The 26835-nt window shown below is 37.7% G+C and overlaps 1 protein-coding gene across 6 annotated transcripts in view; it reads left to right on the forward strand.

The window, feature by feature from the left end:
• The window catches only part of LOC131239899 (uncharacterized), a 131046-nt gene that overhangs the window by 98433 nt on the left and 5778 nt on the right, over window positions 1-26835 (forward strand). The window contains exons 13-18 of one of the 6 annotated variants that reach the window (XR_009168471.1): window positions 7702-7744; window positions 7956-8222; window positions 8309-8470; window positions 9098-9226; window positions 18264-18475; window positions 20608-20694. Coding sequence is in view for 5 of the 6 variants with exons in the window: in XM_058237808.1 (XP_058093791.1) it covers window positions 7702-7744; window positions 7956-8222; window positions 8309-8470; window positions 9098-9226; window positions 18323-18475; window positions 20608-20694 (841 nt within the window). In the remaining variant the exon portion in view is untranslated. Of the gene's footprint in view, window positions 1-7701; window positions 7745-7955; window positions 8223-8308; window positions 8471-9097; window positions 9243-16557; window positions 18223-18263; window positions 18476-20607; window positions 20695-26835 lie in introns of those variants that run through there. The other 5 variants (XM_058237808.1, XM_058237810.1, XM_058237811.1 and 2 more) reach the window with 5 other exon arrangements.

Genomic DNA, 26835 nt, shown 5'->3' on the forward strand with positions numbered 1-26835 from the left:
GCTGCATGAGAAGGCTCAGGAATATCCCGAATGTGAAGCCGCATAAGGGCATCATATGCCGCCCGAGAAATAATAAGAGACTCTCCTGAAGTGGACTGCTCAGCTGTTGGGGTGGAAGACTGTGTCGCAGAAGCAACAGTGGAAGCAACAGAAGCAGCGGCATAAGTAGGACGACCATGTAGCTGCCAGCAATAATCAATAGTGTGATTAGTTCCACCGCAATGTGAACAAATGCGGGAACCATCACGTCCTCGTCCACATCCACCACGACCACGAAGACTACGGCCGCCGTGACTGCGATCTAGATCGCGGCCTCTACCACGACCACTAAAACCAGAAATGCGCCCTGAGCTCAAGGATGGTACCCTAAGACCAAGGGAGTACTGATCGCCAACAAGATGTGCCGAATGCTCGGGTGGCACAAATGAATGAGAAGGAAGAGTAGAGATCATAGCACGCTGACACATGGCATAGACTGTCGTCAATGGGGGAAGAGGATCCTGCATAACAACCTGATCGCGAACGTGAAGATAATCAGAACTCAACCCAGCGAGGAACTGCATGATACGAGTATCATCCCGTTGCTTATGAGCATGTTCATGATCCTCTTTACATTTGGAAGGAAGAGGCTGATACATATCCAACTCATCCCACATACCCCGAAGCATCGAATAGTAATCTTTTAAGGATCTGGAGTTTTGTTGAAACCGACCAATTTCTTGAATAAGCTGGAATACCCGTGAAAAATTCTGAGATTCCGAGAACATATCATGAAGCGTATCCCAAATGCCTTTAGCCGAGGATAAAAACATCACTGAGTGGCTAATCGAGGAATCCATGCTATTCAACAACCATGCAATAACTTGATAATTCTCCTTTGTCCAAGACTTGTAGGTAACATCTGTAGAGCTTGGGGAATCATCCAAAATATACGACAACTTGTCACGGGCTCCTAAAAATACTTTTACAGATTGTGCCCATTGAAGATAGTTGTCACCATTCAACTTAATGGAGGTAATCTGCAAGGGGTTAGATTCAAGAGACCCTATGCCAAGAGATGAGGGCCATTTGTCAGCCATAATAGAGTCCAAGAGAAATAAACCTATGCCAAGAGACCCCCTATGCCAAGAAAGATTGATTCAAACAACTCTATCTCACTCAATCCTTCAACATAACAAGAGATAAACCTCAAACAAATGTCAATCATCCAAAATACCATGAAACGCAGTCAAATAGGGCCTGACCGAGTGAAAAACGGCCCAGCCGCACGCCCATTTGAGGTTAAAAACCTCTCAAACATTGATTTTAAGTAAAAAATCCACCATGGATAGCTTGGGAGGAAGATTTCGGTCCATCTTGAGCAAAGAACCGAAGAAAAGCTTACCGATTTGAGGTAGATCGAAGAAAAACGGAATCTGGAACCGATTTTCGAATTTCTCTATTTCGCCCAAAATACCATGAAATGAGGTCCAATAAATTCTGAAAAAATCATGACAAATCTTCTAAAATCAAGATCTATCAAACCCCTAAACTTTTAGCTCAAACGAAGTCCATGGTGTCCATACAACGCTGACATCGACCGTACGGCTGCTGACGTGTCGCCTCTCAACCTGTTGGATGCGGAATGCCTTGAACTTTCTCTGATACCAAGTAGAAGAAGATTTGATGAGGATAATGTGAAGAAGAGATGAGAATATTGAGAGAGGAGGAGGAGAGTTTGGGAGAGATGATGTGTGTTAGGCTTGCATGCCCTAACACATAATATTTTATTATGAAAAAGCATATAGTACACTGCAGGGGAATAGGGAAGTGTGCACATGCACTTACACTAAAAGGACACACTATAAATATAATACACTAGCATTCTCTATACTTCTCTGATAGGAAGAGCTTTCAGATGGTATTCAGGTTTAATTCCAGAATCTATTCATACCTGGGAACAGATGCAGGATGCTTTTATGTCAAATTTTTTCTCTTCGGATCGAGAAGTTAGTTTGATCGAATTGGCCTCTATTCGTCAAGAAGAAAATGAATCAGTTGAAGAATTCATCAGTCGATGGAAGGACTGGGCAACATCATGTCAACATCCTCTGCGGGAATCAGAACAAGTAGAATTATGTTTAGAAGGCCTGAGATCAGAACTGGCATGCCACCTAATTAGTAAAGATTGGAGAACTTCTAGTAATTTTGCTACGAAGGTTTATGCTCTTGAAAAGATGATGGGAATAGTGTCTGCTTTTCAGTCAAAATCAGCCTACATAACTCGAAAAGAAGAAACTAAAGAAGATTATCAAAATGTTGAAAGAGATAGCGATGAAGAAGATAGAAATGGTCGTGCGGTTATAATGACATATAAAAGGTCCAGGCAAAATAAAGACCATATGAAATATGCATTCTCAAGAAAAGATATACTTCCTATGCTGAATCAATTGTTGGCTATGAAGCGTATTGAATTACCTCGGTTAAGACACCTCGAAGAAATTGAAAATACAAGAGGAATGGATCATTGCCATTATCACCGTAAATTTGGGCATCATACGGAAAATTGTAATTCCCTCAGGAAAAAGCTACAAAAGATGATTGATAAGGGAGAAATTGCGATGAAAAGAGCATGACAGAAAGAGAAAAATGGAGAAAAATGATAGAAACTCAATAAAGAAAATTCTGGGGGCATCCGCGTTAAAAGACGATAACATGCTTCGTATGGTGAACCGTCAGTAATTGACAAGATCGAGCTGTCATAGCCTAAATACTCAAATGAAAAGATGCGAGTGAGGCAAAAGATGTAAAGCCGCGATAAAAAGCATATTTGTTGCAGATATGCATTGCAATACTTGCCAGTTCAGGAGATGACCGCTATTTTGATTTCGAAAGGTATCGGTATGATACTTCCAAAATCAAAAGGGGGCAAGACAGGTGAGTAAAAAAACTGTGAAATGTATTTCTCACCATGGAATGTATTTCTTTTGTATATGAATAAAATGCAGGCTTTCAAGCATATCAAGTCATCACCAAATGCGAAGCGCCAATGACAATCGCCAAATGCAAAGCGCCAATGACAATCGCCAAATGAAAAGCGTCGATGATTATTGCCAAAATTAGTAACTATCACTATTGTCATCAATTGCTGATACAAAATTATCTTATCTCACCTTATTGAAATTGATATCATCGCCAAACTGATACACTATCCTAACCATAAGCATTGTCAGAACATATCAGCAGTGGCGATGTATCAATTATTGATTCACCATTCATGGCAGTGAAAAAAGCAGTGGAATAAGCCTATATGGCCAACCACACAAATCTTACGATAGCGATGGCAAATGATCATTTAAGGCAGCCTAGCCAAGCCTATATGGCCAACTACGCATAAGACCTACAAAGCTTCAACGATTTAAAAAGCCCAAAATTGGCTTGCCCGAAATCGGCGGTAAACTATCTTGCTCCTTGAGCCCTGCCCGAAATTGGCGGTAAACTATCTTGCTCTTTGAGCCCAGTGTCAAGTCTAGTTCAGTCATATCTAGTCGTCTAGTTCAGTCAAGTCTGGTCGAGTCAAGTTCAGTTCAGGTTAAGTCTTGTCCAGACAAAGTATGGCCAGTCAAAGTATACTAGTACCACTGCTCAAAAAGCATAAACTATATGTGCAACGTTCAAAATGTTGCAGATACAATTAGAAATGCTCAAATATGCAATTGCCTAATGGAAATTTTAAATATTGAGTAAAAAAAATATATGTGCAAAAATGCGTTTCTTTTGAATCAGGTTCAAATTATAGCGACAGTAAATGCCTTCAAGATATTGGTAGTTATCTATTCAAAAGTTCAAGTCTTCAAGGTCAATTAATATATTGACAAGAGCCGTAAGGTCTTTTCGTCTCTCGTCTTCTTGATGAATAGAGAAATATTATCGCACAAGATTCTCAAAAGGCGGTAGAGAATAAACTAGTGAAGAATTATCATTCTCTCCCGAGTAATATAAGGATTCGGATATATTCTTCAGATTCGTTAAAGGAGCAGTAAAGATTATCCATCCTTCAGGAGTGTCAGCAGGTTTCACTTCGGAAATATTATCTTCTAAAGAAATCTTTATGCGACATTGTCCAGGAAAAGGGGCAGGATCTATGTCTTCATCAGTATTCTATGCCTTGGTTTTTCTGATAATCTCTTATACACGGTGGAGAAATTTATATGCCGATATCGTAACTTCTCACTATCCTAGTAATGATATCGCAAGACTCCAAGTACCAGATCTGATGGAGACAAAGAACAGACGGAATCATCATCAGTAACTTCTATGTCCTTTGAAAAGCTAATAAGTGAAAATTGAGAGAAGTCTTGTCTATTTTTCAGAATCAGCAAAGATCCCAGGCAAAGTCTATGAAGAAATGCTAAGGAGCACAAACTAGAAAAGACTCGACAAAAGACTCAACGGTTGAACCTTTGGAGCTGGAGATAATATCTCCAAGAGCACGATTTAATAAGCAAAAGATGCAATGTGAAGCACGATGACAAGCAACGATGACAAGCGCAAAGATGAAATGATTAAATCATTATCATTTTGCGAATATCACAATCAGCCTAAAAAGAAGAGAAGTTTTCAATATATATATTTTAAAATTATCAATACTTCATGAAGCTAAAAGTGAAAAATTATAATGTCTTGAGATACTAATTCCGATTAATTTGGCAGGAAAGATCATCATTTGAAAAGTTGGGTTATGCAGATCATGAATAAAGGAAACAGTCGAAAAGTTGTTGCGGCAGGAGCAGCATTAAAGAACAACTTTCTAGACACAGAATTGAAGGAAAAGTCGCTGGAGTTGATCAAAGAGACCATTGTAGCAGCAACGGTGTTGAAAGATAGTTCTCTGATCAAGTTGCTCAAAGACAAAGTCGTCACAGCTGTTACAGTGGCAAGTTTCAATGAAAAGAGAATTTCATCTTCTCTAGTGAAGCATCCGCTCGATACTGCTAGCAGGGGGCATTCAAGTCTTCCGTTTAAGCGCAATCATTCAAATCTTTCGTTTAAATGTGAGCATTCAAGTCTTCCGTTTGAACGTGATCATTCAAGTCTTCCGTTCGAGCGCAATGATTCAAGTCTTCCGTTCGAGCGCAATCATTCAAGTCTTCCATTTGAACGTGATCATTCAAGCCTTCCGTTCGAACGCAATCATTCAAGTCTTCTGTTCGAGCGCAATCATTCAAGTCTTCCGTTCAAGCACAATCATTCAAGTCTTGCGTTTTAACATGATCATTCAAGCCTTCTGTTCGAACACAATCATTCCAGTCTTCCGTTCGAACATGATCATTCGATCTTCTAGACAAAGATGATTATCTAGTCTTCCATGCAAGCATGATCATCCAGTCATCCTTCAGTTGCAGTTCATTCAGTTCTTTGGTCGGAAGAAGATCGATCCTCCATTTGATTTTATGAATCAATCAAAGAAGGATCGAGGGGGCATCTGTTAAGGCATAAATAAATGAAGAAGGGATTGAAGCAAAAGAAGATTGAGAAATAGAAAGGAAATTGAGAAACAAGAAGAACGAAGTGACTTAAGGGTGGTTTGCGCGGGTCCGCGCAACCGAATATCCGTTGCGCGGGTCTGCGCAACGAATTCCAGAATTGGTTCTTCGCAAAAAGGTCTCAAGCATTGGAAGGAGGGTCCCATGGTGCCAAAATCGAGGTGCCACACGTGCGAGGGCCTATAAATACCCCCTCCCCTCCATTTTGACGGATTGAAGATTTTGGAGAGGAAGTGGAGCAAGGAAGAAGACTGAAGGTAAGAGAAAAGGCTTCGGTGGTTTGCGCGGGTCTGTGCAACCGATATCCGTTGCGCGGGTCCGCACAACCAGACTGCCCTACAGTCTGTGAAGTTAAGGAGCGGACATGCTGCTAAAATGGCTAAGTCTCTAGACTTCTTCTGTTCAAGCTTCAAGGGGAGAAATTAGTAGAAGAGATCAATCCAGTAGTTCCTCTTAAGTACTAGGAGATGACCGAAGCAGGCGCCGGAATGCTACCAAAATTTCTCTCTCCTTGGAGATTAGTTGATCGATTCAACAATTCCTCCTAAGTATTAGGAGATGACTGAAACAGGCGTCGGAATGCTACCGAAATTTCCATCGGACTATCTTATCTAACTTTGATTGATTGTACTTTGTTTTTCAGAATCAAGGGAATTCGAGGATGTAAATGAACTCAGAATAAATGTGATCAATGTTCTCTTATCAAATTCTTTGTTATCATTGAATAAATCCCCCAAATCAAACACATTTGTTTTCTTGTCGAAACACCTCCTTTATAAATACGTAATGTATCGTGCGATATATCAACATCGAGTGTGATATTGAAAGAGATAAAAAGATACCAACGGTGTTTTGTCTGGAAAATCCTATAAAGTTCACAAAAATCATTTTTTTTTTCTTTATAAAAAAAAAACACTTCTTCCTAGTACATTGTAAGGTGATTTCAACCAGTCCACTTTAGTTTGTTGGAAGGAAATTTTTGAAATTTCTCTGAACTTACGATCGGAAGCGTCTCAAGGATGGATTTTAAAAGATGAGTATTTTTTAGTTTTGAAATTTTTTTTTTTAAAATTTTTATTTTCCGTTTTCGTATGTTGTAAATAATATCAAATGGTAAGAAATCAATGATTCTTTATGTTTTGCATGAAAAATTATGGATTTTGACCTCAAATTTCAAGATTTTAGGGAGATGGGCTGACTTGCGGAAATTTGAAAATTTCCTAATTTTTGTACAAATCAATTGCAATCTTAGTCTCCAAACACGAAATCAAACATGTATATAACCTGTTCTATACATTCTTGGTAATTTGGGGATTTTTTGAAAAAATAATAATTAATAATTCTCGATTAGGACCCTATACAAGGGAATCCTATTATGTGCACTTGTTTTTTGTGATTTTTTAAAATTTATTTTTAAGTGTGTAGTAGTGTATTTTTTAACAATCCTTGAAGTTTCATTGGAACATTCAACCAATTTCTCAATGTTTCCCCATGTTTCCCAACAACGGTGATAAATTATGCAATACAACCAATATATCTCATGTGATAACCGATATATCTTGTGCGATAACTGATATGTATCTGTATCCTGAGAGTGCGACACGTTATGCAATAATAATACTGAAAACATTAGTCTTATAGCCATCCTATAAAATTTCCCTTTCAGTTCGAGTGGTACATGAAGATCACATAAAGCCCTAGAGGCTGATTGGATATGTGGGTTCGACAGTCAAATTTAACCGTTGATTTGTCTAGATCTGTCATCAGGCCATGGATCTAATCGTGCTTCTTAATCAAGCTAATCTGGACCCTTGATATGGTCTAAATATACACTTTGGAACAGTTTACTGGTCCAGATATTTAGTCTGGATTGCTGGGTGGTCCATACTTCAACCTTCAAGTTTGGATCTTTAATCAGGATCCTTGGATGGGCCTGATCTTTAATCCGCCAGCTTGCAGGGCCATCTGGGGCCATTTGATGGATGTATGGTCTGGATGCATCAGCTAGCCATCAAATTACATGGGAGATGGCTATAGAACTGTTGTTAGTATCCTATATATCTTTTTATCTCATCATATTTGCATAGTTGCATCAGCCGAAGAAGCACATGGATGTGATAGACGAGAACTTACTGCAGTGTTTCCTTCTTACTCTCTTCTTACTGGTGTGTTTTAGGTATCCTTTGGAGCTGCGGAAGGATAAATCAACCAAAGATAAGGTAGTTATGTAGATAGCTTTGAAATGCTGAGCATGTGCTCAGGTCATTCCATCCTCAAAGTTTTGACAGAAGTTTCTTGATGCATTGATTGTAGTTGTTAGCTCATACTTTTACATTGTTATTTCCTCGTAGGCAGATTTAGTCATTCCTTTGATTTTTAGTTTTCTGATGTGGCTGTGTTTTTTTAATGTTCCCTGAATTCTCTCCGTAGTCAAGAGGGAGTAAGAGGTCAGGCCAACAATATAATGACTGCCCTCTTGATGACAATAATGGTCAAAATGATCCCGAGAAGGCCGATGCAATTGGACGAGATGAGAACTATGAAGCAGCACCTGATAAAGAATATGGTGTTCAAGATGTTTCTCACAATATGACGAGGAATCTTACTTTTGATGATGGTGGGTGTGCCAATGTATCCGATGAGAAGCGTCAAGAACAGAACACTAGTTCTGATATGCAAACATGCAATTTATCTGAGGTTGGTTACTCTTGCTGATGTTGACCCTGTATCTTATACATGTTTCTTCTTCAATAATTAACTTGTGAAACTTTTGCAACTTTTAGACAGTGAAGCCTTGTGGAAGAATCAATGCTTGCATGGTTGTGGCAAGAGATACCTTGTACATCTATGGAGGCATGATGGAAGTTAAAGATCGTGAAGTTACCCTTGATGATCTGTACATGCTTAATCTCAGCAAACTTGATGAATGGAAGTGCCTTATACCGGTGTGTTACCTTTCATTTCATACTGTGCTCAGGATACTCATGGTTTTTTGTTACGTTTCATCCTTATATGCTGTTCAGTTGATGACAATGTGTTCAAAGAAATTATTTTTTTATGCCATAAACCACATGAATATGACCACTTATTATCTGATGTTTTAGAGCCGATAAATAAGATACCCTGTGTCACCCCCTTGAGTATTTTCATCCTTTTCACAATTGTGAAATGACATGATTGAAAGTTGAAACATCTGTTAATTACTTTAATTTTGTATCTTCTTTGGGAGGCTTTTAGTCAATTTATTGTTCTTAATTCTCATACCAATCAGTGTTTTGAATTATTTATCAGAATGCGATGTATATTTCCAGCATTTCTTGGAATCCGTTTTCTGCATTCATCAGGTTGAGGAAAGAACTTTCTATATACCATATTATATTATATTATGAAATTCCATTTGTTTGGCAAAGATCTATGCACACATTATCAACCACGTAAATGAAGAGCATGCTAGTGATGATCATGGTAAATAATGATATCTATGCCAGGGGCACTCATTGCTTCTTGAATCCTTATCTTGCGAAAGTTTACTCTTTTCCCTTTAACTGTTTCTCTTTCTTGCATGCTCTCAGGCGTCTGAATCTGAATGGTTAGAGGTTTCGGAGGATGAAGATGAGGATGAGGATGAGGATGATTCTGAAGGGGAACAGAGCAATAGTGGAAGTGACAGCGATGAATCAGATGAGGAAGATGGTTTGGAGGTACCTCTCCATTCAGGTTTCTACCCCAGCATGCATATGTACATGTTTGTTTTCTTGTGATCTTTTTTCCCCAAAAATGAGATCCATTATTTCCCTTGTTGTTTGTTACCTTTCAAAAAAAAAAAAAAAAAAAAAAAAACCAAAAACAAAACAAAACAAAATTCACTTCTTTTTTTAATCCTGAATCTGTTCAATGTTGCATTTGTGTTTCAGAGGATCTAAGAGGGTAATTGTCCAACTTTGATATTCTCACTATTTTTTTCTATCAATTTTGGGATGTCTTTTGTAGTTTTTTCTAAGAGGTAAACATATCAATGTATGATTGCTCATTATTATTATTATTATTATTATTATTATTCTTTCCAAATGTTCATTTACTGAATTTTAAGTGATATTGGTTATTTCCATTTCAATCAATCATCACAATAAAAGTGAACCCTATATGCTATTTTCTCTTGTGAGTTTTGGGAAGGAATTTTTTCTATGCTGAGGTAATACCAATGGAGCACAAGAGTGGCCATAACCAAAATATCCAATCAATGGATTACTCATTGATTGCATCCATTAAACTATCTGATAAGTTAGTGGACCCACGTGATGTAGTAATAAACATTGTTTGAAATATCGGTATCGCGTTACGTATTGCATCCTTGGGATACAGATACGTATCGGTTGTCGCACGGGATATATCATTTCTATTGGGTAATTTATCGCACTTTTTGGGAAACATGGGATTTTGGGAAACATGGGGAAAATGATTGAATTTTTCAATGAAACTTCAAGGATTGTTAGCAAAGACCTTAATACATACTTTTAAATCATAACATCTAAAAAAAGAAGTGCACATAATAGGTTTCCTTTGTATAGGTTCCTAAGCTATGAGTTGTCTGACTGAACTAATGCAACTATATTCAAATTGAATGCATAACATTTAGAGTGTATGTGATGATCATTTCGTCAAACACTCCTAAATACTTCGCAATTAGTCTCAATTGACAACTGGTTGAAGGGAAATTTTGAAAAAAAAAAAAAATATTTTAATAATTTTTCTTTTAAATTTTAATAAAAAATGATTTTTATTTTCCAAAAATTGAGAAGGACTTGACAAATCAGTAGATCAATCCTCATACATACTTGATTTTATGTTTGGACTGCAACATTGCAAGCAATTTGGGAGAAATTGGGGAAATTTTGAATTTTCCCCAATGTTCCCCAAATCAGACCATCTACACTCAAAATTTGAAATTAGAGTGTATGTGATGATCATTTCATCAACTACTCCTAAATACTTCGAAATTAGTCTCAATTGATAGCTGGTTGAAGGAAAATTTCGAAAAAAAAAAAACCCGGAGAAAATGAAGAACCAATGGATATCGAAATCAAAGCTCCAACTCCATGATTTTTCATGCAAAAGATGAAGAACCAATGGATTTGTAACAATTTGACACTGATTTAATATGATTTCAATGAAAAAATGGATCAAAAATTGAAAATGCTCACCGGATGAACATGTGGAATATATCGGCACTAACTGTGCATTTCGTATCGCACAGGTGGGATACAAGATATATCGTGGTATATATCGGCCGATATCGTCGATATTTAAAACATTGGTAATAAATGACGACCGAATGACATGAACGTGAACTTAGTGAGCTGTGACTGATTTCCAGAAAGGTTGTTTGGTTATGACAGAATTTAGGGATTTTTTTCATTGGTGTTAATATTTTTATTAAAACAGATGGATGAGATTAGAAATAATGGATTGTTAGTTAGTTAGAATAGGGTTTCTTTCACTTTCAAATATATGTGCATGTAAAGATTCTTTTATGAATGAACTGTGAACCGCTAATAAGCAAAGTCTTGGTTAATCCTATGTTTGAATTTATTTTGGGGTTTGATGCACTTACCGGTGGTATGATTAAATTAGCACCTCTAGGTTTTATGTGGCTTCAAATCAAAACTATGAATCAGGTGTCAGAGCATATTGTTTCAATTCATCTGTCCTGCATCAGTTTTGGTACTAGAACCAGTTCAATTCCATGGGATGTATTTGATGTCAATGATACCATCGCTTCAAGTGGTGATCTATTTGGTACTAACTTTTTGGTGTAAGGCTTTTGAGATGGTAATTAATGGAAACAGGTTTGAGAACTTCTCATCCCTGAAGAAGTGGTAATGTGATTGTCCAAGTGGGGATATTTTCTAAGGTGGGTAAACATCAAACTTAGTGATACATGTTAATGTGTCACTTTTGGAGGAATTATTTTAAATATGTTTGGTACATTGTCAGAAGAACCACTGCTATATTCTTCTTGAAAACTGTGGATATAAGATCAAAACATTATCCATGATGAAAAAATGAATACTTGGTCATTCAAGATGGATTTGAAGGAATTTGTCATGAAATCATTCACTAAGAAGGCCACTAGTCCCAAGAGGCCATCAGAAGAAGAGTTACTTGAGAAATTGACCGACAAACTGAAAGAAGTGCCAGTGGACGAATCTGTGGGTGGATCTGCTAATTGATCTATGGGTTTTTTGATGGATCAATGGCTGGATAGGGAGGAAAAAGGGGAATGATCATAGAGATCGAAAGACAAGTCGATGGATTGAGTAATGTACAGATTGATGACAAAATTAACTGTTCTATTGACCGGATGTATCAACAGAATGAATGCGTTGATCATGCCCCAATGATCTGACAAATGATTCATGGTCTAAATGGGAGATGTGATCACAATGACTACAGTCCATTATCGGATGGAAAAATCAGCTGTGCACCTTATCATGGAGTATGGTGACGGGCAGGCCAATCTAACAGGTCTGGCCTGAATAAAATCTAGGCTGAAGCCAACCTCTGCCCTGGTCCATTGACAGCCCTAGAAGCAGGTATACTATGAAATAAATGCAGGCCAAGTCAATGGACATGTACAATGGTTCTATCTGAACAATAAGTTTCTTCCAAACAGGGAGGAGTGGTGCAGTCCAAGAGTGGCCATGATCAAAATATTCAATCAGTGGATTAGGTCCATGAAACTTCCTCAAATTGGACATTGAAAAGGCATACGATCACTCTGATTGGGGTTTCTTATACTATATGTTTGACCGGATGGGTTTTGGCGACAAATGGAAACGGTGAATGCGGGCCTGTGTCGAATCGGCTCATTTCTCAATTCTCCTAAATGGTACTCCCAAAGGCTTCTTTCGTAGCTCCAGAGGGCTTCGCCAGGGCAACCCCCTCTCTCCTCTCTTATTCCTCATGATTGGGGAAGTATAGATACATGTAAAGAAAGTTTTAGTTAATCTTGTGTTTGGATTAATTTTGGGGACGTTACTCCAATTGGTGGTGTGATTCAGCCAGGAGTTGGTTTGATGTGACTTCAAACCTAAGCTTTGAATAAGGTCTTAGAGTGTTTTACTTCGATTAATCTATCCTGCATCAAATACCCATTTCACCTGTAGGCTAAAATAGTTCTGAATATTACACAAAGTATAAAGAGCTAGAATATATATATATATATATATATATATATATATATATATATATATATATATATATATATATATATATATAAATCTAGCAAAAAGAAAAAAAAAAAAAAGGGTGTAGCTTAGCTAGAATATCTTCTTCAAATCTTCGTTCACAGACTTCTTCAGGCAATGTTGAAAAGATAATTAGCATCTCCCAAGTTGACTGTGCTGATCAGATGCAATCAGTGTTCGAAATATCGGTATCGCGCTATGTATCGCACCCTTGGGATATAGATACGTATCGGTTATCACACAGGATATATTGTTTGTATCGCATAATGTATCGCACTTTTTGGGAAACATGGGGAAGCATTGGGAAAACTTCATGGATTGTTAAAAAGGACCTTAATACACTTTTAAATCATAACATCTCAAAAAAAAGGTACACACAATAAATTTTCTTTGTATAGGGTCCTAAGTTATGCGATGTTTAACTAAACTAATGCAACTATATTTAAATTGAATGCATGACATTTATAAATGTATGGAAGACGTGCATGAAAACACAAGCAATTTATTGAAAAGCAAAAGAAATAAAAATGGATAAATATACATATAAATGATAGGGACGTTGTGGCCTACTGTTTCATGCGCTAGAAACTTAGGTAGGGCTCACTGTGATGTTTGTGAGAAAACCATCCTACCCACTTGTTTTGTGAGCTCATTTTAGGACCTGGTACCAAAAATGAGCTGATCAAATACTCAAGTGGGCTAAAAATGTGTATATTTTATATCCAAACAGCCCGTCCATTTGGCAAGCTAGTCGTAACGCTTGAGACGAAAAATAAGTCAGATCCAATTATCAAGTGGACCACACTGCAAAACGTAGTGGATGATTGAACGTCTACCATTGAAACCATTTTGGGGTCACAAAAGTTTCGGATCAATATGATATTTGTTTTTCCTCTTCATCCAGGTATGTGTGACCTTATGAACAGATTGGATGGAAAATAACTGTTATGGTGAGTCCTACAAACATTTTAATGGTGAGAATCATTGTTCCCACGACTATTTGTGGTGTGGTCCACTTGAGCTTTGGATATGACTTATTTTTGGGCTCATGATCTAAAATGATCTTGCCAAATAGATGAACGGGGTGGATATAATAAATACATCATTATGTGGCCCATGTAACTTTGATATCATTTGAACCATTCGTATAAGTCGGAGCGCCAGCGCTTGTCTTCACACCATACAACCTGTGTGGTACAACAGCCAGTCTTGTGGGGTCCACCTTGCTGTATATATATTTTATCCAGGCTATCCATTTATTTTTTCATATAATTTAAGAATATTATTCCAAAAATTAAGCAAATTTAAATCTTGGGTGGACCACACCAGAAAAATTAAGCAGATCCATATCATTTAATGGTAAGTGTTGAATAATCACTGTTTGATGTGGTGCGGTCCACTTGATATTTTAATGTGTTTGATTTTTGGGATGACGTCATAAAATGGGCTATAAAAACGAATGGATGGAGTGGATCTACAACATATCATCAACGTGGTTCCCACAGTAAGCGTAACACCCGATAAGTTGTTTCTCACGTAGCACCGATCCACCAAGTGCATTTACGGGTGCATTTTATTTTATGCACTTAGTAAACACCGTGGGAACCACCGTGATTTATATATTTTATCCACTCCTTTAATCCATTTTAACAGATAATTTTAGGGCTTGATCCCAAAATTGAAGCATATCTAAAGCTCAAATGGACCGCACCAGGGTAAACAATGTGAATTGAACATATACCATTGAAAATTTCCTGAGGGCCACTGAAGTTTTGGATCAAGCTTATATTTATGTTTTCCCTTCATCCCTATTTCTGTGATCTAATAAACATGTTGGATGACAAATAAACATCACTGTGGGGCCTGGAAAGGTTTCAACGGTTGACATCATTATTCCCACTGTTTCATATGGTGTGGTCCACTTCAGCTTTGGATATGCTTCAAATTTGGGATCAACCCCTTAAATGAGCTGTAAAAACGGTTGGACGGCGTGGATAAACCACATACATTCACGGTGGGCCCCACGGAGTTTCATCAGTACGTTAAAGCGTAGGAGTAACTCAGTACGCAATTGGATTTCTAAAGGGATTTCAGCAGAGGAAGCCGCATTTCGAAAGAGGGAAGAGGTTCTGGAGATTCCGAACCCTAAAAATCTCAAATCCTCTCCTCAATATGCCCGATTTCTCGCCGAAATCTCGGTTGCAGAAATCCCTTCGCCGAAATCTTCGTTGCGATGCGAAATCTCCATTGCAATGTGAAATCTCCGTTGCATTCAAAGAAAAAATAAAGGGGGAAATCGAAATTACCGCTGTTGATGGAGTGGCCCATCAAATTCGACCTCCGATCATGCAATCTGAGTCTACAGGTACTAAAATCCTCCTCCAGCTTCTCCTCTTTGTTTTTTTTTTTTTTTTCTTTTTCTTTTTTGGTAATTACGAACCCCACAGATCCAACGACGAGTGATAGTATCGATGATATCCACGATATCGATCATAATGAGGCGATATCCTACGATATATCGCGCGATAGAATCATTTTTTCTCTTTTTTTGAACTTCCGAGTGGTTTCGTGTCACTGGACAGCGATAACGATAATATCGGCCGGTAGTATGAATATTGCGAACACTGGATGCAATTAGTTCAATTTCTTAGAATATACAAACAAGGATTCCATTATAAGTAGCACAAGAATTAGAGCAGATAATACACAATCTCTCTTTTTAGTCCTGTTAAGAAACTTTCGGGAATTCTTGTAGAGAACTGCATAGGACTGCCAGCCCTATGGTAACTGTAGTTACCTAATTACCTTAGGTTCTCGAGACAACTAGATAACATAACAGCTGTAACTTGGACAACCTTCTAAACCTCCAGCCACAATTCACCCATGTACATTCCAACAAATACAGCAAACTTTATTGGACAGCAACTATGCACAATGCCTGATAGTGAAAACACAACCCTCTGGGCTTTTGTTTTCATCTTACGTTTTTTCTGTTTAACCGCCTGCATTTTAAATATGTAAGATGGGGATTGGTTTAGCATTTTAGCACTTTTTCTGCAGCTTTTATTTCTTTATATGACCAAGTATCCTCCAACATAAGCATCTCTTCCTATGGATGCTTCCTCATTCATTTACTATATTGAGGATTTCCTTGAAACTTCTTTATTCTTTGGTGTTCAGAGCTGAACTGATAAAGCCCACATTGGTGAGGTAGCTAGTGCAGTTTGAACCTATCTAGAGTGGATCCGATGATCAAGATTCTACTTGCACAAGAAAGGAATGATTAAATAGTAGAAAAATCACTGATTTTTTTGGTATTTTAAAATTGTATCCTCACGATTATAAGGAGAAATGTTGGCTCTTCAACTTGTATAGTTGCATGTTTGGCCTATATTTAATTGCTCTAAACCTATACACCTGAGTCATAGATAGAGCTCGGAATTTTCCCAGTGTCAACCTCCCAATAAACCCTCTTTTCAGATTGCAATGTTAGTAAGCTGCTCCTTTTTATATTTGTGATATTTCCAAAATTTCATCACCCATTAGAAATGATTTTCACTTTCATCCTCCTGTCCACTTGGTTCATGCATGCCAAAAGAAAAATTTTCTACCCTGTGTAAATATTTCTACCATTACTACAAAATTAGCTCCACGTGAGTCTCTGAACTTCAGCCTTCTTATACTATCTATCAGTAGAAAATGTGATGCATTAGATTGAAAATTATCAACTTTCCTTGTCTCAATATAGATGCTGATTGAGTTGGATTCTTCATTCCTGACTTTAGTGTGGCAAGCAGAGGCTCCCCTAGAGTTGCAGCCATCAAGGGTAGGCTGATGAGAGATGAGAAACTGCTCGGTACTTCTAAAGGATTCTTCATGCCTAACATGTGCACTATGTGTGAGGCTGATGAGGAATCTGCTCGTCAAATCTTCCTTCACTGTTTGGTGTGATCTGCTTTGTGGAACCATTTTCTTTGCCTCTTTGACATAGAACGGATCTTGAGGGAGAGGCTTCTCAAGTTGGTTTTCAATTGGGGCAGGGGTTCCTTCACGATGAGGTGATGTGGAGATTACTCCCTTTAGCCGTGTGCTGGAGATATGGAAAGAACGAAAGAGCCGCAGCTTCAAGTACGAGCAGATCTCGTTGATCCGTCTATTCAACAAAATCAAAGCCAGTAGCATTTAGTGGGCCTTCAATTCCCAATATGTTATGGTTGTTCAATTTCAGATTTGTGCTCATAGTGGAGTAAAGAGGTGCAGACTGAGTGCCATTAGCTGGCTGCATTTCTATTGTCACCTTTAAGTTCTGTCCTGCACTTTGTTGTTTGTGGCCCATGTGTCTTTTGGGTAAATATTCTTTTAATCTTGTGAGATGCGAGGTCATGTTTCTATAGTTTTTTTTTTTTCTTTTTAGCTTGCTGTACCGGGAGTTTTTCCATCTTCTGCTCCTTTAAATAAATTTTTGTTGCTTGCTCAAGAAAGAAAAAGAATGAAAGAAAAGGAGGTCGTGATTGCATGCAAGCGAAGGGGGCTGTCCATATGCGCAGCCCCAGATCTTTCTTTCTTTTGGGGGATGAAATTTTTGGTGCATGTGTGTGTGGAAAGAGAGGTCAAATGGCATAAGCGATTGCATGCGAGCGAAGGGGGCTGTCCACATATGCGTTGCACAGACCCCAACTCTTTCTTTCTTTAGGGGGAAGAGTGATGTTTTCAACATGCTACTCTTTCTAACTATATCAAACAATTTCCATTAATAAAACATGTAAATCTATTGGAAAATACAAAAGACGCATGTTCGATGAAATGGTTGTTGCTATCTGCTGGACATTTCCACTCACTATTCGTACTCGCATACATAAGAGACATCTAGTGTGGAGGTTTTAACTTCGCCTATTGGGTGTAAGAGTACTAGCAATGTTTTTGTAAGTTGGTTCTAGGTACAGAGAAAAGAAACAGGTAATTCTAAAACATCATAGCTATTTTCTGATTATCCATATGAACTTTATCATTGAATCCTTAACCCCTTTCAAGTTTCAAGTCCTATATCTAGCTACCTAACAGTAATTTTGTGCCTCTGCAATACATTCTCTTAATTTTGTATTGTTGTGAAATGCTTTCCCAGCATTGTTTTCTGCATGCATAGAAGTACCCAAAATTTTTAGACAACTTGATGATAGTCTTCAGCATTTTATCAGTCATCTTGCATGAATTGAATGGATCTAAGAGTAACTATTTAGCTAATTTGACCTTTCAGAAACATGAGTTTTGGTTTCTTACTCATTAGTCGTTATTTCTTGGCTCTATGACTTTATTTCTGGCTTCTATTCATTTATTAATAATATTGGCCTAATCTTCTGTTATGATAGGTTTCTGGTATTTGCAAGCACGTTTCAAAAATGGGAATGTGTTGATGATATTCCATTGGAAAAAATTCTGTTTTACTCCCATAATTATCATTGATATTCGTTAAATGTTTGCTTCTGTTATTTAGAAATTGGTTGAAGCAACGTCAGTTCCATTGATCTCTCATGTTTTTGGCATGTTTGGAAGACAATGGATGAAGGTGAAAGAACTCTCGAGGTGGGAGATGCTGTTGCTATAATTAAGGGTGAGGGGAAGAATCTCCGAAGAAAGGAGAAACGAGCCAGGATAGAGCAGATCAGAGCCAACCTTGGCCTTTCAGATTCGCAAAGGACTCCAATGGTAATTCCTGTTTTCAATTTTTATCAGACTGTTTGGCAAGGAACTTTTTTCTTTTTTCATTGCTTGAATATATTTAATGCAACTATATTCTGAAGCACATGTAGCTATTTATAAATGAGGTTGTTAAAGAACCAAATTTGTTTTGGTATCATGTCATTCATTATGCTTATACTTTACAAGTGAGAATTTTAGTCCCAAGTTGGTTGGAGTTATGTTTCGAGTCCTTCCCCTTTTCTATAGCACGTGGTTTGTGTGGGGGTAGCTATTGCAGGACTGAAGGGTTCTTCCTCCATTAGAGTGCCCCATTATATTTGCATCGTTCTGTTAGATTCCACATTTAATTGTTTGCGTTGTTAGATAATACTTATGCACGGAAAAATAGTTTTTTCAAATTCTTGTGTATGTTGGCATTTTGTGCGTCTTTCATATTTAGTCTTTGTTCAAGTCATTCACCTATAATGCCAATATATAGATACAATTACAGGCACCAAAATGTGGAGTGCTCTTAGTGGTCCATTTCAACATGCTCTGAATGGTCCATATTCAATGTGCTCTGAATGGTCCATCTAATCACCTCAATGGCATGATTTTCCTGCCATGCACTCACTGTTAGTTGGAGGTACCGCATGGCTGAATCTCACACCTACCTGCCCTATCGGCTCTCATGCAGTAGCATTTCAAGATCATGTTCCCATATTGCATATGGGTGTATATGTGCCTGGTGTAAGACATTCACATATTGCATGTATAATTGGGGGAAACATTACATATACACAGAACGTCAGAAATCATGAAGAGGTTGCTGATCTCAGCCATTCATCAGGGAAGAGTACACTGTAAACACTCCATGGACCAAAAATAATGTCGGTCTGGTGATAAAAGCAGTCAAACTTGTATGAAAAAAAATGGGCAGTTAAGGAAAAATAAAGTCCAGCCCAAATTCAACTTACATGTGTGGCTCACTTGATCAGTGTGCTACCCCAATTTTTTCATTTTGGCATGTTCACAGTGTGCCGTACCTGATGAATGGCCTGGATCTTTGACACATTGCCATGTGCACTGATCTTTGGCACATGTTCCATGATGTGCTATATTACTTCAAGCCTTTATTATGATTTATTTATGTTAAAGAATGTGATATAGATATGGGCCTTCATAGGCCCACTTAGATGGGTTATTTTTGTCTAGGACATGGACAAAATTTTTCATCAGGTTTCTCTATGGTCAGATATCGCAAATTTCCCTTGGCCGTGAGAAAAACTTGGATTGACTTGGACCATTATAAATAATTTATTATATTTAACTTAATAGAGGTTATCTAGAACCCCAAAAAATCATATGGATTTATAAGTCCAGATTGCGGATCTCTTCTTATCTCCATAACAAATAAAAGAGGAGTACCTCACAGGCACAAATGCGAGCTAACCTAGAACAATTGATGAGCATCATTCTTGAACACTTCACACAATGGATGCGTCACTTCTGACAGAAGAATCAGCCCACATGTCCACTGCTTCCAACCGGCCACAAAGAAATACAGTTATGAACACAACATCCAACACAGATAAATAGCCCACAGGTTTGCAACAATCACACGTGAGGTGATATCATTCAAGAAAGCTTATGTTTTCATTCGCGTCCACACATACGGAACAGTACAAAAGGTCTGTCACACAAAAGAAACAAAAAAGAATCACTAGGTTTATTGAGAAATTTTCATCACAAGCAAGATAAGGGACACCGAGGGATAAAATAAAGAAGAAATAAGAAGATTTGGAGAAGAAACAAGGAAGCTCTAATACCAGGTAAAATGGTAGAGAGGGAGGGAGGGAGGGAGAGAGAGAGAGAGAGAGAGGGAGAGAGGGCTGAATTAGGTTCCCCCCCTGCTTTCTTCTTTTGTACTATGAAAGTTTAATAATCACAGAAATGCCATTAATAACAAAAGCAAATATCCCTTCTATGTCCTAGACTAAAATAACCCATCTAAGTGGGCCTATGTATGCCCATATAAATGTCACATTCATTAACAGTTTTGTTTTACACCCAAGTGTGCTTGTTAAGTTGGTGTCTGGGTCTTCGTCCTAATGCTCTATGGTCCACTGTTTTATTTTATGACTTTGTCTTTTTTGAAGCCTGGTGAATCTCTCAAGGATTTTTACAAAAGAACAAGTATATACTGGCAAATGGCTGCGCATGAACATACGCAACATACTGGAAAGGTCAGATTTGTCTTTTACATTCTTTTGTTTATCCATTATTGTAGTTGGGAGAATTCTCTCTAATGTTGGGTTTGAAAGCATTTTTCTTGCAATTTATGTTTGCGTTAGAAACATGAATGGTATGAATCTTGTACCACTATAATATTTGTATCATTCTTCATGAAGTAAATCACGATCCTTGAATTGTGTAGAATGTTGTGGTGCGAACTGTTATCATTATAGTTTTAATTTCGTATTTGTTTTATATCAATGACTGAGTTCATGATCTTCTACAAGATGTGCTATGAACTGTGCAAAGTATTCAAGATTGTAACTGGAAATACAGTGATTTAATAAACTGATAAGAACTAGGATTAATGAAAGGAAAAGTTTCGAGAGATTAGCCCAGAGCATGTAAGGTTCTTTTAGGGCAGTACTTTGAGTTGAAAATCCAAACCTAGTTTTTCATGTTCTAGAAAATTCAAAATAGTGCAAAGCTGTGTTCAGTTCATGGGGAAATTTGAAATGTTAATAATAGGACTAAGATAATTTTGGCATATTAGAGGATGTTTGTTACCTGTGTGGAGGAAAGCGTGGGCTATTTTTTTATGGTGTCACTAAGGGAAATGATGTTGTGATCTCCATTATGGCACATTGATGCGCTATTTGACAGATCGGGAGTATTGGTCAATATATCGGCTGATACTACTGGTATCGCAGGTCACCAGTATGAAATCAGGGGAGTGTCACAAAAATTACATTGTATCAATATGATTATATCGTCGATGCATGCTGATATATTGTGATATCAATATTATCGGACCATATCAATAAGAAGTATGTGTTACAATGCATAGTATGTGAAAATCAAATGGGAAAGAGAGAGGAGAGAAAGGGAATGTGAGAGGAGGGAGAGAACTTGCTTAATCTCCCTATCTCCATAATCCTTTATTTATATAAAATCAGACTTGTAGGAAGAGGTATTTAAATACAATAGGAGACCTTAAGAGATGAGAACAGAAGTGTAATAAGGAAATCTAAGCCTAATTGGAAAAATTAAGGTACACCGCAGGTGGACGAGAGTGCGTCCACCGTAGTTGAACACAATTTGTGTACACTAACACTCCCCTCAAGTTGGCGCATGGATATCATTCATGCAGAGCTTGATACTGATGGTCTTGAGGCACACTGTTGATGTGGCTTTGGTGAAGACATCTCCCAACTGATCTTTTGAACGAATAAAGGGCGTGTATAGAAGCTCAGTCGACTTCAATGTACTCTGTGCATTTGTGGAAGACTGAGTTGGATGCAATATGGTTGGTCACTTGATTATTGCAATGTAATGGAATTGGGGAAAATGTCGTGAATCCCATGTCCTGAAGGATGGCCTTTACCCATAATAATTCACAGGCTGCATATGACATTGCACGATATTCGACCTCGGTAGAGGAGCAAGTGAAAATGGATTGTCTCTTACTTTTTCAAGTAACTAGATTTCCTGTAGCAAACATGCAATACCGTATAGTGGAGTGCCGATTAGAGGAAGAACCAGCGCAATCAACATCGTAGAAACCATTGATGTTCAAATGACCATGATTTGAATAGAGAAGACCTCGACCGAGTACCACTTTAAGTAACAAGGATCCATTAGATTGCTTCAAGATGATGGCGACATGGTCGTTGCATAAAATGACTTACAATTCCAATATAAATTAGGCGAGTAACGCTAATATAAATTAGGCGACCCACTAGTCAATAATACATGAATGGATTATCAATTTCGGTTGGTTCTCTTATGCAATTTATGATTTACTTGAATAATATGTCAATAGGGTAAGCACCAAATAAACTAGCCTAAGATAGATTGTCTAGCACACACTTCTGTTGGGATTATAAGATTCCATCTTTTGAGCAAGCCACTTCAACTTCAAGAAAGTATTTTAGCAGCCCTAAATCTTTATCTCAAATGACAAGCCCAAGAATTTCTTAACATTTTTCCATCTTTGTTGTGCTCATACCAATTAGAATAATATCATCAACATATACGACAACAATTATTGTGTTGCCATTCATATGTTTTATAAACATAGAATGATCAAGGCATTTCTTTTGAATTCAATGTTGGAAATTGTATTAGCAAGCTTTTCAAACCAGGCCCAAGGTATTTGTTTGAGGCTATACAACGCTTTTTTTTAAAGATGACAAATTTTGATAGTCTACCCCATAAGCCAAAAATCAGGCTGTAAAAAGGATGTAGAAATGCATTTTTGACATCTAATTAATGCAGCGACCAATTATGATTCACGACGATGGACAATAGGATGCAAACCAAGTTTAGTTTCGCTACCGGCACAAAAGTTTTTTCATAATCTTTACCATACTTTTGAGTGAAGCCCTTGACAACTAGTCATGCTTTGTATCTGTCTATTGATCCATCTGCTTTGTATTTAACGCTAAACACCGATTTGCACCCAACGATATGTTTTCTTGGTGGGAGAGTGACTAATTCCTAAGTATTCTGTTTTCAAGGGTAGACATTTTGTCTACCATAGCTGCTTTTCATTTAAGGCCTGTTTGATTTTCAAATTACAATGTAAATATGTTGTAAACCAGTCATCATTACTTACAATGGTAATTACAACTCTTACTCGAAAGAAGATGTTGACAGGATGGGCGTTTTGGTGCAAAACAGAGAGGGAAAATGATTTTGGGCGCAAAAATTATAGGGCCCACCGTGATGTATATGTCATATCCATGTCGTCCATCCATTCCATCAGCTCTTTTAGGGCATGAGCCTAAAAATGAGGTAGATCCAAAGCTCGTGTGAACCACACCACACTAAACAGTGAGAATTAAACGCCTATGGTTGATAACTTCTTGGGGGCCATAAAAGTTTTGGATCAAGCTGATTTTTATGTTTTCCCCTTATCCATTTTTGTATGACCTTATGAACAGGGTAGATGACAAATAAACATTAGTGTGGGCCCTAGGAATGTTTAAGCTTTCAATGGTTAAGGACCTAAGGTCCGTTAGGACCACTGTTTCATGTTGTGTGGTCCACTTGAGCTTTTGATTTGCCTCATTTTTGGACTCTTGCTCTAAAATGAACTTGTAGAATGGATGGACGGCATGGATATGACATATTCATCATGGTGGATCCCATACTTTTTGGCCGTATAGAAGTGCATAAGATTCACATAGGATTTACACAGTTTTTGAGACAACAATCCTCCTTCAACCAAACAACAGTGACAAGCGATTATGCCCCATTTTCAGGCATTTAGAGTGAGGTTGGAAAAAATCAAACAGGTGCTTAGGATCATCCAGTGCATCTGCAATCTTAGTCGGTATAGAGATAGATGATATAGATGAAAGGTATGACCGATAAGATGGAGAGGGGCATTTGAGACATAGTTACCAATGCGATGATGTGTATAACGCCGAGTTCCTTTGTGAAGGGCAATTAAGAGATCCACTTGTTCTGGTGCAACCGTCGAAGAGTGGTGTTGCTTGGGAAGAGTAGGGATTTTCTTCCTTCGAGAGTAGAGCATGAGATCTTTGGTTGGAGTGGAGCTTGTTACATCTTGAATATGAGAGTCGTCTATGACAAGAAGTGGAAGAGGAGCAAGATGTGTACTATCTTGTGAATTGAAATAGGGTACATTTTTAAAGAATGTTTCATTCCTAGAAATGTATCCTTTTCAATTTACAAGGTAGTAAGTATCCTTTCTGAGGGTTTGAGTATCCTAAGAACACATTTTATTGATTGTGGCCCTAGCTTGAAGCGGGATGGTGAAACAATGTGGATGAAACATTTGCACCCAAACACTTTTGGTGGTAGGTCATAGAGGCACATGAGGTTGCTAGGTTTGTAATGGATAGTTACCTTTGAGAATATCGGTCGGAGTTTGATTGATTATATAGGCAGCAAGAGGAACAACTCCATCCCAATATACTTTTGGTACTGACATGCCTATCAGTAAAGATGAGGTGACCTCCAATAAGGATAGTTACCTTTGCGAATATCGGTTGGAGTTTGATTGATTATATAGGCAGCAAGAGGAACAACTCCATCCCAATATACTTTTGGTACTGACATGCCTATCAGTAAAGATGAGGTGACCTCCAATAAGTGTCAATTTTTACATTCAGCCACTCCATTTTGTTGTGGTGTACTAGGGTACGAGGTTTGAAATTTTATACTGTGATCTACGAAGTATTTTTGTAAATCATGGTGTAAATATTCTTTGATATTGTTAGATAAAAAATGTTTTAATTTTGGTATATTGTATTAAGTAGAAACCATTCGATGAAATATCTTTATAATTAATGGGACCACATCACTTATATTGTGAAAAATCATCAATAAATGATAGGAAGTATTGGAACCAAATACAAAGACTACTAGAGCGGTCCCCATGCATCAGAATGGGTAAGTTGATGATTTAATATCTTTGTATTACTCAATGGAGAAGTAGTTCAACAGTGCTTGAATAATTGACGAGTTTTGCATTGTAAGTTGTCAATTTTATTGAACTTTCCAGGAAACAAAAGACATAATGGTTGCAAAGATAAATGACGTAGACGGTTGTGCCACTGGGTCACCCAATTTTTAATTTCAATTGCATGAAACTGAAACATTCGCAAAACTGGATCATCACAACTACCACCAATCACCTTCTTCATTGCTAAATCTTGAATAACATAATGGGATGGATAAAAAATGACACAGCAATTCAATTATTTGGTGAGGGAGCTTATAGGAAAAAAAATTAGATGAAAATGATGAGAACACGAACTACTGATGAGATAGACAAGGATTTAGAAATACGAAGACTTGTGCTTCCCCAGTGCTTTATAGAAGGAACCATCAGTCAATCTAATATTACTAGAGATAAGAGAGTAGGAAGTATATCCATCAGTTGTACCTGTGATATGATTAGATGCCCTTGAATCAATGATTGAAGATGTCTGAGAAACATGATTTGCAGTTATAGAAGTAGTTGACTGCCTTATCTGGCCAGTAGCTGAGATGAAGGCTTCAATGGCTTCCACTTGTTGTAGCTACTGATTGTTTTGTCCCTTAGGTTTTGGTCATTATGGGTGAAAGTTTCTTTAGTGGTGCTCAAATTAGTAGTAGACTTTGTCCTAATATCCTTTGGCCGAAGGTTGGGATGAAGAACCCAACAATATTCTTTTAAACGTCGTCTCTTTTCCATAATGTGTGCAATGGAGTTTATCTTTGTCCATGTTTCCACGTTTAGTTCCTTGCCTCTTAGCATATTTAGAGTCTGTAGTCAAGGCTGGTCTTTATGGAAGTATGGTTTGAGAGGCATTCCATTGTCTAGCCTCTTTGTATATGTAAAGTTATGTACAAATTTGAGGCTAGGAAGAGATTCTCCCCCACAAATTTGTATACATTGAGGTTTGAAGTCCGATCGGAGACCAATGAGGAACTTAAAGGTTCTAATTTATCTTATTTGATTTTTCAGATCTTCCAATTCCGGAGTTGTTGATTGATAGTTACCCAGTTCCTCTCATTTTTATTTTTTTTTGTTCAAGTTAACAAAGCACTCTTCCACAGTTCCATCATCTTGTTCGAGATTATTAATATCTGTGGAGTTGATAAAGGTGGCTAAGTCTTGATGGTGAAATTACATTTTTGCTACTTTATCCCATACATCCTTTGCGATTTTCAAAAGATAGAGACCACAACTAATGTTTGGTTGCATCGAATTTCGCAACCTAAACATTACAAGCCAGTTCTCACATTCCCATTCATCAAAAGTGGGATCATCATGATTGGGTTGTTTCTTGTTTCTTGTAATGCATCTGGGTCATTTCTGAGCTCCACTATACATTCGGGTTGCCTGGGACCATAATTTGTGCTATCTAGTCTTACTGTAGTGATTGTAAGATTAGGGCTGTCCATTTGTCCAAAAGGAATCTGAGTGTGTTTATTATCTCCCATAATAATAATAATAATAACTTTTTAGAGATGATAACGTGTATGTGGAAAGGTCATGGGGGTAGACCTAGTGCCTGTCGGCATGACAGATTTGGTACCAATAGAGGCCACCGAACCTGAATATAGTGTTGGAAAGAAAGAAGAATAGGGGATCCAACAACGCTGGTAGGATTCTGGCTTAGATCCGGTACTTC

Source organism: Magnolia sinica, chromosome 3 (genome assembly GCF_029962835.1).
Source record: "Magnolia sinica isolate HGM2019 chromosome 3, MsV1, whole genome shotgun sequence".
Lineage (NCBI taxonomy): Eukaryota > Viridiplantae > Streptophyta > Magnoliopsida > Magnoliales > Magnoliaceae > Magnolia > Magnolia sinica.